General features: G+C 39.5%; 1 protein-coding gene across 2 annotated transcripts in view; it reads right to left on the reverse strand.

The window, feature by feature from the left end:
* Nucleotides 1-13921, reverse strand: part of GFPT1 (glutamine--fructose-6-phosphate transaminase 1) — a 64577-nt gene that overhangs the window by 37698 nt on the left and 12958 nt on the right. For both annotated transcript variants that reach the window (XM_070798908.1, XM_070798907.1), the window contains exons 4-5: nucleotides 8122-8247; nucleotides 30-88 (exon numbers count right to left, since the gene is read on the reverse strand). In XM_070798908.1, the coding sequence (XP_070655009.1) occupies nucleotides 30-88; nucleotides 8122-8247 (185 nt within the window). The remainder of the gene's footprint in view (nucleotides 1-29; nucleotides 89-8121; nucleotides 8248-13921) is intronic.

Here is a 13921-nt window from a genome sequence, read left to right on the forward strand (position 1 = left end):
TGGTGGTCTTTTTAGGTCACTTTACTTACCAGAAACTTTTTCAAGTCCTTGTAGTTGGTGATGATTCCATTGTGAATAACAATAAATTCTAAAAAGAGATAAAATCACTGCTGACCAAAAAATTACAGGTCTAATAAACACAATAAATTGCCATTACTGTCAATAGATTTTTTTCTCACGTCAAAAAATTTGTAACATACTGTACTTCAGGTGTAATCAAGTATTATCCAGTTTTCATCATCAGATTACCTTCAGGTAGATCAGCAGCATAGTCCATGTGTAAAGGCACACAGTGCTTAGAAGTGGGTATAGCAGATTAATAGAATAAACTGGAGTTTAGAGGCATCAACTTCAGTTGTGGCTAAAATACCAGTCCAATGTCATCACGCAAAAGAAGCATGTTCCCTGGGCCAGTTTCTTCCATTTGCAAAACGAAAGGGTTGAACTAACTATATTCTCACTTCTTTTATCATTCAATCTTATGCATAAAACAATCCAAAGTTTAAAGAGAAAGGCTTTATCCAGTTTATACTAAATAAGTTCAAAACTAAAGTTATAGAACTTAGCAAGAAAAAAAGTTATTCAGTTTATATTTACCTGAGGTCCAGAAAATTCCAAGATCAAATACAGATGATAGTGGGATAATTTTTATTCATATTTTTGATTAAATAACTTTCAAAAATGTTAAAAATGTGATATCAACAGTTGACAACATTATCTTTAGCCACTTAGAATGTATGTTTAGAATGTATGTAAAGACTACTACTGTGGATTTACTATTCAAAGTTCATGTAAGTCAGGAGAGAAATTACTACTAAATTCACTTTTATATCAAATTATCAAAATTTTATTTTGATAACATTTGATAACTATCAAAATAAGATCTAATATTCTGGTCTTACATTAAGTGAGCTTGAACTGAATGCACTACAAACCAAATAATAAAATAAACATGTCACTAGATTAAGATCAGAGAAGGCGATGGCACCCCACTCCAGTACTCTTGCCTGGAAAATCCCATGGATGGAGGAGCCTAGTGGGCTGCAGTCCATGGGGTCGCTAAGAGTCGGACACGATTGAGCGACTTCCCTTTCACTTTTCTCTTTCACGCATTGGAGAAGGAAATGGCAACCCACTCCAATGTTCTTGCCTGGAGAATCCCAGGGATGGGGGAGCCTGGTGGGCTTCCGTCTATGGGGTCGCGCAGAGTCGGACACGACTGAAGTGACTTAGCAGCAGCAGCAGCAGATTAAGATATCATAAAATACTATAATAACTTTAAAAAAATTTTAATGCTAGAACACAGAGAATCATAAATAGCTGATATAAAGCCTGAAGTTAAAGCCAAATTCTCAAAATATAATTATGGATATACATTTTCAGGAATCTTTTATAAAGATTGTCAGTGTTAAAAATTTCAGTAGCTTTCTAATTCAATCCAGTAATTATGTGAAGTATGAAAAACCTAAAAAAGATAGCTTCTGAATTAAAAATTTCAGTAGCTTTCTAATTCAATCCAGTAATTATGTGAAGTATGAAAAACCTAAAAAAGATGGCTTCTGAATTAAATTACAAAATCTTACCTCAAAGGGATATATACACACACATACATATGCATATTTATACATATATTCATATGTATGCATTCGCTTATTTTTAAAAACCATGGAAGAAGAGACACTAAAAATTTTGTTAAATGCTTATATACAGGAAAAGATGAAATAAGGAAAAGGAAATAAGATAGAAGCTAGACTTATTTTAGTATGTCTTTTTTATAGGTGTGACCTCTGAGAACTATGCAAATATTTTAAATAAAAACGGTTTAAGAAAATCAATCCCTAAAATTCAAAATAAAATACATTAACAGAATGCTGTACCCAGCTAGCAGCACAACCACTTACAGAAGGATTAGTCCAAGTGACTCCAAAATACAGTAATTTGATTATACATCCCTAGAGAGATATCCCTTAAGTACAAAAGAAAGTAACAAAAAACAATAAATATACTGTTGTGGCAATGTTGGCATTATGATTCTGTTGTACATGTATCATTTGATAGATCATGTAAGTATGTCGCTGGTGTTAAGAACTAAGGTTTTAAGTGTTATTGACAGGAAACATATAAATCAATGAGGTAAAATAAAAACTGTATAGCCCTGGATTTGAATTGGAAGCATTAGTGTAAAATTATCTGTATATTCTTTTTAAATTTATGCAGGCACACATGGACACACACACACACAGGTGTGTGTGTCTGTGTGTGTGTGTCTCTATCTCTTAGCTCTGCCCACTGAAAAGGCCTAGGTACAATAAGCACTTCCCTGGTTAATAGTCTTTTTTTTTTTTTTTGGAGCACAAATATATAAGAACACAGTGTTAGTAGCTTGAACTAACAGAAGTTTTAAAAGGTGCCCATTTATTATCAAGAAGCCTCATAACAGAAATGTATCTCAGGCTTCCAAGACTGCAGAAAATAAGCAGGATGGGATGGAGATTATTTCTTGTGTTTAACAGAAAATTCGGGTACAAAAAAGATCTTCACGACCCAGATAATCACAATGGTGTGATCACTCACCTAGAGCCAGACATCCTGGAATGTGAAGTCAAGTGGGCCTTAGAAAGCATCACTACAAACAAAGCTAGTGGAGGTGATGGAATTCCAGTTGAGCTATTGCAAATCCTGAAAGATGATGCTGTGAAAGGGCTGCACTCAATATGCCAGCGAATTTGGAAGACTCAGCAGTGGCCACAGGACTGGAAAAGGTCAGTTTTCATTCCAATCCCAAAGAAAGGCAATGCCAAAGAATGCTCAAACTATCGCACAATTGCACTCACCTCACACCCTAGTAAAGTAATGCTCCAAATTCTCCAAGCCAGGCTTCAGCAATACATGAACCGTGAACTTCCAGATGTTCAAGCGGGTTTTAGAAAAGGCAGAGGAACCAGAGATCAAATTGCGAACATCCGCTGGATCATAGAAAAAGGAAGAGAGTTCCAGAAAAACATCTATTTCTGCTTTACTGACTATGCCAAAACCTTTGACTGTGTGGATCACAATCAGATCAGATCAGTCGCTCAGTTGTGTCCGACTCTTTGCGACCCCATGAATCACAATAAACTGTGGAAAATTCTTAGAGATGGGAATACCAGACCACCTGACTTGCCTCTTGAGAAATCTATATGCAGGTCAGGAAGCAACAGTTAGAACTGGACATGGAACAACAGACTGGTTCCAAATAGGAAAAGGAGTACGTCAAGGCTGTCTATTATTGTCACCCTGCTTATTTAACTTCTATGCAGAGTACGTCATGAGGAACACTGGGCTGGAGGAAGCACAAACTGGAATCAAGATTGCCAGAAGAAATATCAATAACCTCAGATATGCAGATGACACCACCCTTATGGCAGAAAGTGAAGAGGAACTCAAAAGCCTCTTGATGGAAGTGAAAGAGGAGAGTGAAAAAGTTGGCTTAAAGCTCAACATTCAGAAGACTAAGATCATGGTATCTGGTCCCATCACTTCATGGGAAATAGATGGGGAAACAGCGTCAGAGTTATTTTGGGGGGCTCCAAAATCACTGCAGATGGTGACTGCAGCCATGAAATTAAAAGGCGCTTACTCCTTAGAAGGAAATTTATGACCAACCTAGATATCATATTGAAAAACAGAGACATTACTTTGCCAACAAAGGTTCGTCTGGTCAAGGCTATGGTGTTTCCAGTAGTCTTGTATGGATGTGAGAGTTGGACTGTGAAGAAAGCTGAGCACTGAAGAGTTGATGCTTTTGAACTGTGGTGTTGGAGAAGACTCTTGAGAGTCCCTTGGACTGCAAGATCCAACCAGTCCATTCTAAAGGAGATCAATCCTAGGTATTCTTTGGAAGAACTGATGCTAAAGCTGAAACTCCAGTACTTTGGCCACCTCATGTGAAGAGTTGACTCACTGGAAAAGACTCTGATGCTGGGAGGGACTGGGGGCAGGAGGAGAAGGGGATGACAGAGGATGAGATGGCTGGATGGCATCACCGACTCGATGGACGTGAGTCCGAGTGAACTCCGGGAGTTGGTGATGGACAGGGAGGCCTGGCGTGCTGCAATTCATGGGGTCACAGAGAGTCAGACACGACTGAGCGACTGAACTGAACTGAACAGAAAATTCAAAGAACAAAGTTTAAAATTTAAAGAAATAATTGCTAGCCTAGTACTTTATAATATAAACTGCACTTTTGGGGAAAAAACTGTTTTTTCGGTGATGGTTTCATCTTTCATTTCTTTTAGCTGTGTAGGAAATTTTTAAAAATGTGTTTTCTTGAGTTTTCCATGTTCTTGTTAATACACGTTTCAGTAGGCTGCCGTCCATTAAGCCTGCAGGGGCCCTCCTGGCTATTTCTGAATTGTGTTGTGTACATGTGTGTCTGAGAGCTCAGACAGCTTATCTTCTTACAGTACTTAGTTGTTTGCTTTTTTGTTAGATAAAACATTAGCAATGTATCCTTTCCCTACTCCCTGCCATCAAACCCATTAAGATTTAAAATCTTTGTCAAACAGATGATTTTAGAACTTGGGAGGTGGTAGTTAAAAAAAAAAATTCTTACACAAACCACCTACTCCATAAGCACAGGCCTGTGAACTTTTCCCTCACAACTCTACATTTCTACTTTAAGTAACCGACCTTTCAACCCTACCCATTTAGAGGAACCAACCAACCATGAAAAGGGGGTACAGAGTTTACCCTCATCTTCTGCCTTTAGTTCTGTCACATGAAAAAAATCTCACTCTGCCCCCGTATCCTTCTCAAATCTTCACAAGGAGGAAAGTTCTCTTCTACAACTATCCATGCTCCTCAGATCTGCTATGTATGCGGTGCAGACTCACAGTGGAGAGGAGGGAGAGTGACAGGAGGACTCAGGTAGACTCTATGGCACCTTCCTCCACATACAAGGGCAGGTTGTCCCCCCAGCCCTCTCCTGAGCAGCTGACTCAACCCATCCTGGCTCCTCATTCAGACAGCTTGTCACTGAGGAAGAAGACTCACAGATGCCTTAATTTATTTAAACTTGGGTGGCTGTCTAATATGACTAAATGACACGGGAACAATCATCCCTAAATAAACACTTTCTTCTAGAGATGTCTCTGCTCGTCTGTTTCTATGCTGCATCCATTTTTCCAGGTTCAGTGGTAGAATGTGGCGCTCTAGTTCCTGCTGGGGCTTACTTGAAGCAGAAAGTGAATCCTTTTCCAATAATTTCACAGTACTTGTGATTTCAGACATCAGTTCAGATAGCTTACACTTTGTCAGCCTTCACCAATGCCTTAATTCATTTTTAGATTTTGCTGTGGTTTTTCATTTTCTGGCTGAGCTGGTTTTTCGTTGTTGCTCAGGCTTTTCTGTAGTTGCAGCGAGAGGGGGGCTACTCTCTAGCTGCGGTGCAGAGGGCTCTCCTTGCGGCGTCTTCTCTTACTGTGCAGCATGGGCCCTAGAGCACACGCACTCAGCAGTTGTGGTGCACAGGCTTAGCTGCCCTGCAACATGTGGGATCTTCCCAGACTAGGGATCAAACCTGTAACCCATGCACTGCTAGGTGAATTCTTAACCACCGGACTACCAGGGAGGCCCATGCCTTAATTCTTGACACTACAAGGTGGAACTATCAATGAGATCACATAAGCTACTGTTGGACAAATTTGTAAGACAGAAATTCATTACATATTTCTCGACTGTCAGAACTGAGCAGTGTGATGTAGGTAGGCTCTGGAGGAATAATGGTAATAAGTTATCTGGGTATCCAAGTGTCTGAAAGACCTCTCTGGAAACACAAATATATAATAAAGACAGAAGACAGTTATCAGGGAGGGTGCTTATTACATAGTTTAATTTGGATCTGATTATTCTCCTACTGCAGAGGAAAGAGTACTTTCAATATAACATCTGCATACTAAGAGGTAGTATAGCAATTAATCTCAGTGCAAAACTAAATCAAGCTTTCTATCTTCTGGGAAAAAACTTAGATTTTTTTTTTTTTAGAAATTAGATACTCTTTTCTATCTAGTTTGCTGTGCTGTGCTTAAGTCACTTCAGTCATGTCTGACTCTTTGCAACCCCAAGGACTGTGGCCCACCAGGCTCCTCTGTCCATGGAATTCTCCAGGCAAGAATACTACAGTGGGTTGCCATGCCCTCCTCCAGGGGATCTTCCCCATCCAGGGATCGAACCCATGTCTCTTACGTCTATCTGCATTGGCAGGTGAGTTCTTTACCACTAGCACTACCTGGGAAGCACCCCATTTTCTAGTGTACTGAACTTTAAAAATTAAAGCGCTCACATTTTTTAAAGTCCTTTTTTACATAAAGTAGAATTTCTAACTTACAGGTCTATATAGAAACCAATCTGAACTGGACAAACTATGGATTCAACATGCAGATGAGATTTCCTCCTATGGTTACCCTGATACCCACATTCAAAAGCATCCTATAAAAAACTGCTTCAAAATCTTTCTGAAATCATAATAGTGCAGCAAAACCACAAGTAAACAACTGCCTGCTGCTGCTGCTACGTCGCTTCAGTCGTGTTGGACTCTGTGCGACCCCATAGACGGAAGCCCATCAGGCTCCCCCGTCCCTGGGATTCTCTAGGCAAGAACACTGGAGTGGGTTGCCATTTCCTTCTGAAAAGTGAAAGTGAAAGTGACGTCGCTCAGTCATGTCCGACTCTTAGCAACCCCTATTAACCTGTTATTTCAAATACTGATTGAAAAACCAACAAGCATTTTTTTGCGCAACTTTTTAAAACACAATAAGTTGAAATATCAAACATGCACAGAACTGTTCCTTCACAGAAGGCAAGAAACTGCCAGCACACCACATGGGAAGCCATTCTCAGTGCTGTTGGCTATGAAAGTGGGCCTCCTCCAGGGTCTGGCTGATGTGGAAGTAAGGGCCTTGGCACAGCATGGACTGCTCGGCACAGGCTGGGGATGCTGTGGGCTGGACTGGCGACGAGGTGGTTTAAGCTGCTTTCAAGCCCACTGGCCCTGTCTAGGTTACTGATGCTGTTGCTATTGCTGCTCCCACCATTAACACTGCTAGAAGACTATGTGTCCCAGGAGTTATGAAAGACAGGGTTTCTACTATTCCTTTGGTGGTCTTCTTCAATGCTTTCCTTCTCCTTTTCCTGCAGCAAAGGTACTCACCCACCGCAGCTGGCAGAGGGGAGTAACAAGGCCCCAGGAGAAGAGGGGACAGACAGTGCTGTGTTTCTGTGGTTGCCACGCCCACTCCCTCAGGCCGCAGCTCTCACTGTATGGCAGTACCCCTCTCACTGTAAGTGGTACCCTTACTTCCAGCATCTGCTCCACATCCACCCCCACAGCCACTGTGATACCCAGGCTTAGAGTCTTTATTGTTTCCACTGAAAGGAACTAGGGTTCTTTAGAGAACTGGCTGATTTCAAGTTTGGGGCAGGATTAGAAAAACCTGCATATCTTCAACTACCAAAATAACAAAGACTACTGGACCTACTTGGATCACATCAAAAGTACTCAGGAGTCAACCTGAAGAAGCTCCCAGTGACTAAAGATGCAAAATTTTGTGCATCAATATAGATAACTACTTCAGTGTTTTGAAACAAAATATTTTAAATCCATGAATTTATAATAACAACGAAAAAATCTGTTCACCTTGGACCATTAGAACCACTTCATTTGAAAAATGGTAAATAAAGGGGGAAAAATTAAACATTTATCTTGCCTTTCCTAGACAATCTGTACATCTGGGCAATCAAACTGTTAACATGGAGAAGCTTCTCTTTATCAAAGTATTTAGACACAGAGAATCATGAATCATGTGAAATAACACCACAGGATGCATGCCATTAGCAAGATTTAGACTGTAGGAAACTCAATAGTACAAATAACAGAGTAAACTGCAAGGAAGAAAGGAGAGAAAAGGAGAAGTCTCTTAGGAGACAAATCAATCTGCTAGGTCCTTACTTTTTAGAAACACACTCTTACATAATTACAGATTAATTGCTATGATATCCAGTTATCTGTGATATATGTATCTATGTGCTACCTACTGGCTTCCAAAACACAAACATTCCAAAGTGTGTACAATCCGTCCATACCATTATTTTTATCAGACCGCTGGGGGTGGCTATTGACAGGATTCGGTTCACCATGCGTTGCCCAACGGGTATGAGCTATTCCAAGGTGTACATCAAATTCTATATCCAAATCCATATCTTGTTGTTCTGAAGAAGATAAAATAAAAAATTCCAATATTAAATCAAACTGTAGGGATAATGCTATAAGCTGTATTTAAATTATTACAGTCTTACACCTGGAATATACAATTATTAAAACTGAAGATCAGGCTTATTCAAACAGTAATTAAAAGACTTAGAGGAGTTAATGCAGCTGAAATATTTAGGGTAAATGGTTCCAATAACAACCCCAAAAGTGTGTACAAAGAGATAAAGCAAATATGACAAAATGTTGACAACTGGAAAAAATAGATGAAGTATATGGATGATTAATGTACTATTCTTTCAATTTTTCTACAAATTTGAAAATTTTCAAACTTATGGTCAAAAAGAGTTAATGTGATCTTTAAAAATCTTATTTAATCCTTTCTTTGAAAAAAAATTAGTATCATTTTAATTAGTATCATGTTAAGAAAAATTCGTTTTCTCAGTGCCACACAACCTTATGACCACAATGTCTTTGGTCCCCAGTGAGTGGCCTGTATCTCACACCATAAACTGCAATTATGAAGTTTCCAAAATCAAAGAACAGTCCTTGAGAACAAAGCAATACTATGAAAGCATGAGGTTACAGGCTGGTGTTCCTCCTCTGTTTTAAAAAGCAGGTACTCTAATTCCTTCTCCCTATGAACTCTTTTTTCTTCTTCCAGGGGAAAGAAAGAAAAAAAAAAAAAAAGAGTTCTAGTATATACTAAGAATGTCCCCTTTTAATTGCCTACATACAAAATTCATTTGGCTAAGGAAGCAAATAACAAAGCTTATCAAATTAGGTCGAAATTAAGAGCAAACTGCTGAGAAGTCTGAACAGGAAAGTCCATGCAGTTTAATATACAGTCTTTGTGGGTTTTATCCTGGCTAATCAAAGGTCATTCTAAAATACAAATCTGATCAAGAAACAATGCTTAAAATCCTTGAATAGACTTCCAATTACTTAAAATGTGGTTTGCATCCCTAGTTACCCATATGAACCATCCTAAACCTGGTCAGGGATTTATACGTAGATTCTCAAATTCTAACACACAACTCAAAAACTATTTTCTCACAAGATAAAGCCCCAACACCTTTTCACAATATACAAGGCCCTTCACCATTTGGCCCCCACCTACCTTTCCATCCCCTTTCCATCCTCATCTCCCAACCCTCTCCAGTCACTCCTCAAAGCTCTCAATGCACCTGTTACAAATAACAACAGCTAACATTTATGGAGAACTTATCTTGTGTGAGGTACTACAAATACCTCCTCACTCTATTCCTATCACTCTGACCATCATCTCTACACTGGACTACTAAACAGAATCCTAATTGGTGGCCCTGTGTCCACTCTTCCTTCTGTACAATCTAGCCAAAGTGATCCACCCAAAGCAGAAGTTAGATCACGTTACTTCCTATGCAAAATGTTCCAATGGCTTCCCAACAAACAGCAAAATCCATTGTTCTGAAGACCCTCTGTGCCCTAGCCATCAGCCTCCTCTCTAGCCTCATCTCCTGCACTCTACTCCTCACTTACTGAGCTCTAGCCCCACTGACTTCCAGCTGCAAGCAGGCCAAGCCCACACACAATCTATGCACTTGGTGTTCCCTCCTCCTAGAATTCCCTCATACAGACAATCACATGATCTCTGCTCAAATGTCACCTCTACCATACTTGTCCTTTATAGCACTGATCTCTACCTGATATTATGTATTTATTTGTTGTCTGGCTCTCTCACTGGACAGTAAGCTCCATCTGGGCAGGGACTTTGCTTATCTTCTTCTCTGTCCTCAGGGCCTAGAACAATGGCTGGTATACAACAGGTACTCAATAGATATTCATTCTGTTACTGAATCCTCACAATACAATTACATACTATTAGGTGTAACTGTCCCCATTTTATAGATGAAGAAACAGGCTCACAAGGTCACAAAACCTGCCCTAGGTCATGGCTATAGGAAGCAGAGATAGAATTTGAAGCCAAGACTGGCTGCTTCCAGAGCCTAAGATTAAAACCACAGTGTACACTCTTCTGTACTATTACAACATTTGACATGTTGTCAACCTGGCTTCTACCAGAATTTAAGTTCTACAAAAAGGAGGAGCTTGTCTTATTATCTTTGAATTCTAAGTATTAAGCTATATAGAGCAGATACTCGAATTTTTGTTGGCTAGCTCAATCAATCAACGGAGAAAAATCGTCAGTGTCTTTTCTGATTTAACAGTGTTCTAAATAATTAAGGCAACCTGATAAATGACCTCCAGAAAAGTAAGGATCACCGTTTATTACTACTTAACAGGCCAATACAAGCAATGAAAACACGTAATTAGCTTTTTTAGATTAAGGTTAACTGTAACTGAAAGCAGTATGTCCCGTCACATACTGGCAAGAGAAAGTACATCAGAGAAAATAACAGGAGTCTATAAAATGAACCCATTTCAAATTCAAGGTAATTACCATATCTAGTACACTGTTGGAGAAGGCAATGGCACCCCACTCCAGTACTCTTGCCTGGAAAATCCCATGGGTGGAGGAGCCTGGTAGGCTCCAATCCATGGGGTCGTTAAGAGTTGGGCACGACTGAGTGACTTCACTTTCACTTTTCATTTTCATGCATTGGAGAAGAAAATGGCAACCCACTCCAGTGTTCTTGCCTGGAGAATCCCAGGGACGGCGGAGCCTGCTGGGCTGCCATCTATGGGGTCGCACAGAGTCGGACACGACTGAAGTGACTTAGCAGCAGCAGCAGTACACTGTTGCCAAAGGAACTTTATTTAAGGTCTAATAAGAAAAAAATCATTGCTACAACAATACACAAATTCCCCACAAGTAGTATTTCAGGTTTTATAGATTAATCATGGCTCCAATCCTGACTGTTTCTATTCGCTGTTACTCCACTCTAAAGCCATGTACCCATGTTCCTTATTAATTAAACTGAGAGCTCATTCAATTCCCCAACAGTTCATGACATCTTTTACACTCTCCTTAAGACTCAATTCTATGTAGTCCCTCAATCTCTACCTTACTCAGCTTTCTTTCACCTCATAACTGTTTAAATCAGCTTTTCTTTTGCCCTTAACCCCTACGAAGGCTAACTCCCTACCCAAACCCACCTTTCTGAGCTGGAATGCCTCAATCACTTCCTTTCTTGCATCTTCTCTCTTCCCCCTGCATTCACTCCCAAGGCTCTTTGTCCCCTGGGTACCTTTTCTCAGATGTCACCTTTCTTAATAGTCCAAACATATTTAATGTGCTGGTAATAACAAAATACCTAAATACCTACACCCAGAGAACAAATGTTAACATATTAATATAATCATTTGTGTTTTACAGCTTTAAGATATAAAATACTAAAAAAATCTTTAGTTGTCACGATCTAGGATAGCAATCCTCTTCTGCCTTTCCTCTGCTCCCAAACCTCACTGGCTTTACTGTTGACACCATCTAAAGTCAGTACCTGCTCCTCTGAGCTTCAATTTCCTCATCTGCAAATGAGGAAGATAATTTTAACTACTCCACAGTTACAATGAGGACTACACAGAAGGCATTCAGTCAAGCGTCTGGGACACAGAAAGCAACAAATGTCAGCAAGTATTATCCAAGTTAGAAGCTACCAATAACCAGTCTAATGACCTTCTTTGAGATGTCTTCCTTCCCTTTTGTCTTAAGAGGTTAAACACTAACACACTGGCAATAACAAAATAAACACCACAAATATCCAAACAACACACTCCAAATTAACAAATGTTAATTTCTAGCCATTTATGCTTTAGATCTATTTAAGTCCTGAAATGTAAAAAAAAAAAATGCAATTGGTGCCTCCTTTATACCCTACTTCATTCCTTTCCTCCCCAAAGGAGTCACAAGACCTTTCCCACCTGTGCCTTCAAACTTCCATTGTGCTAATACAGCTATAAATTATAGTGTTCTTCTTTTTAATAGCACAATACTGTACATACCTTTCCACAGGTTTTGTGTTTTTTTTTTCACTCCAATATTAGGTTCTCAGAAAGCAGAGCCAGAGCTGGTACATACCTTCCAGAAGCTAAATATGGTCATTCACTGTCACATACAGCTTATTCTCCCATTCCCTCGCTGGTGGACACTGAAGTTGCTTCTAAACTTTGCTGCAATGCCATCTAATTGTCATGTCTCCTTGTCATAGTGTTTCTTTCGAGTACACGCCCACGAATGGAAGTGCCTGGCCATAAGGGATAAGCATCTCCCATTTAGACAGTGCCAGACTGCTCTCCCAAGGGACTCATCAGGTACAAATTCTCCAGCTCTGTCTGCAAGTGACCATTCCAGAAAAGAGATCACTTTCCTGCAGGAGGGAACATGTTTCAATATGACGACATTCAAAGATGGTGATTCTGGTCACTATCTTCCTTTCCAGCCTGCCATACTCACTGACCAACAATGCAGCTTTGAAAGCTATCTACCATTCCATCAAACTTGCCTTCCCTATTCTTACTTTGACCCAAGCTAATCTACTCAGAAGGTCCTCCCTCTCACCTTCACTGCCCCAATATAATTAGCAGCCAATCCTTACATATACTTAGCCTCCCCAACTTGTGGGAACTAGCTCTCCTCTGAATCTTAAACCAATCCGTTTGTTCTCTCCTATAAAACCTACTATATTCAACCTGGTAAACAGGATGCAGTACACACAGTAGACCAAATATTTATAATCAAGTTTTTGAAGTGTAGCTGTTTGGGTGTCTGCTTTATTCCAAGCTAATCTTATCCATAACAGATTCAAAATAAATACTGTCATAATTTGTTGAACAAGTACAGTTGACCCTTGAACAACACAGGGGGTTAGGGGTGCTGACTCACTGAGCAGTCAAAAACCTACATGTAACTTATAGCCAGCTTCTGGATCCAAGGTTCCACATCCACAGGTTTAACCAACCATGGATGGTGTAGCAGTGTAGTATTTACTACAGGGAAAAAAAAAAATCTCCATATAAATGAACCTGCACAGTTCATACCCATGTTGTTCAAGCATCAATTGTACCATGAAGCTGAATGTCTGGCTTATGCAAAAATTAAAGATGAGTAAATCCATTGTTCTCCTCTTTCACCTGTACCCCTTTACAATGATAACGATGGCATCCATTTCAGCAGGTATATAAACAACCTACTGTTTCCTGGGTTTTGTGAAGGATTTTTTTATATGTTTTTTCAATCAATTTACTTCAAAGTATTTGCTTTGTTTTCAAGTTTTCTGTGAAAAAATAAAATGTATAAACACAAAATAATGAATAAATACTGTAAAGTACACTCTGTATGATGGAATATGTATCTCTGGCAACTACTTTATGCTCGGGGAGTAAGAAAATCACGAGGTAAAAATATGATAGTTACCTGATTGTATCAGACCTACTAAAAGGTACAACATCCAGACTGATGATATATCCAAACTCAGCATTTTAGTCCAAAGTGAAGACAAGCACCAAGTGAAGCCACATGAGTAAGGGCACTACTAAAAATACCTTTTGTCTTATGAAAGGCCCTTCCTCAGGAATGATGGCTATTTCCCTCCCCAGTTAATAATATTTCTGCAACAAAGGTACATTAAAAGCAGTACAAACAGTATCAAAACTACTTTTCTTCCCTCCCTTCAACTTTAAGAATCACCATTCTTAAAATGGGCCCCAAAATATGGGAGGAAAAATAATTTGGTA

The sequence above is a fragment of the Bos indicus genome, chromosome 11 (genome assembly GCF_029378745.1).
Source record: "Bos indicus isolate NIAB-ARS_2022 breed Sahiwal x Tharparkar chromosome 11, NIAB-ARS_B.indTharparkar_mat_pri_1.0, whole genome shotgun sequence".
Taxonomy (NCBI): Eukaryota; Metazoa; Chordata; class Mammalia; order Artiodactyla; family Bovidae; genus Bos; species Bos indicus.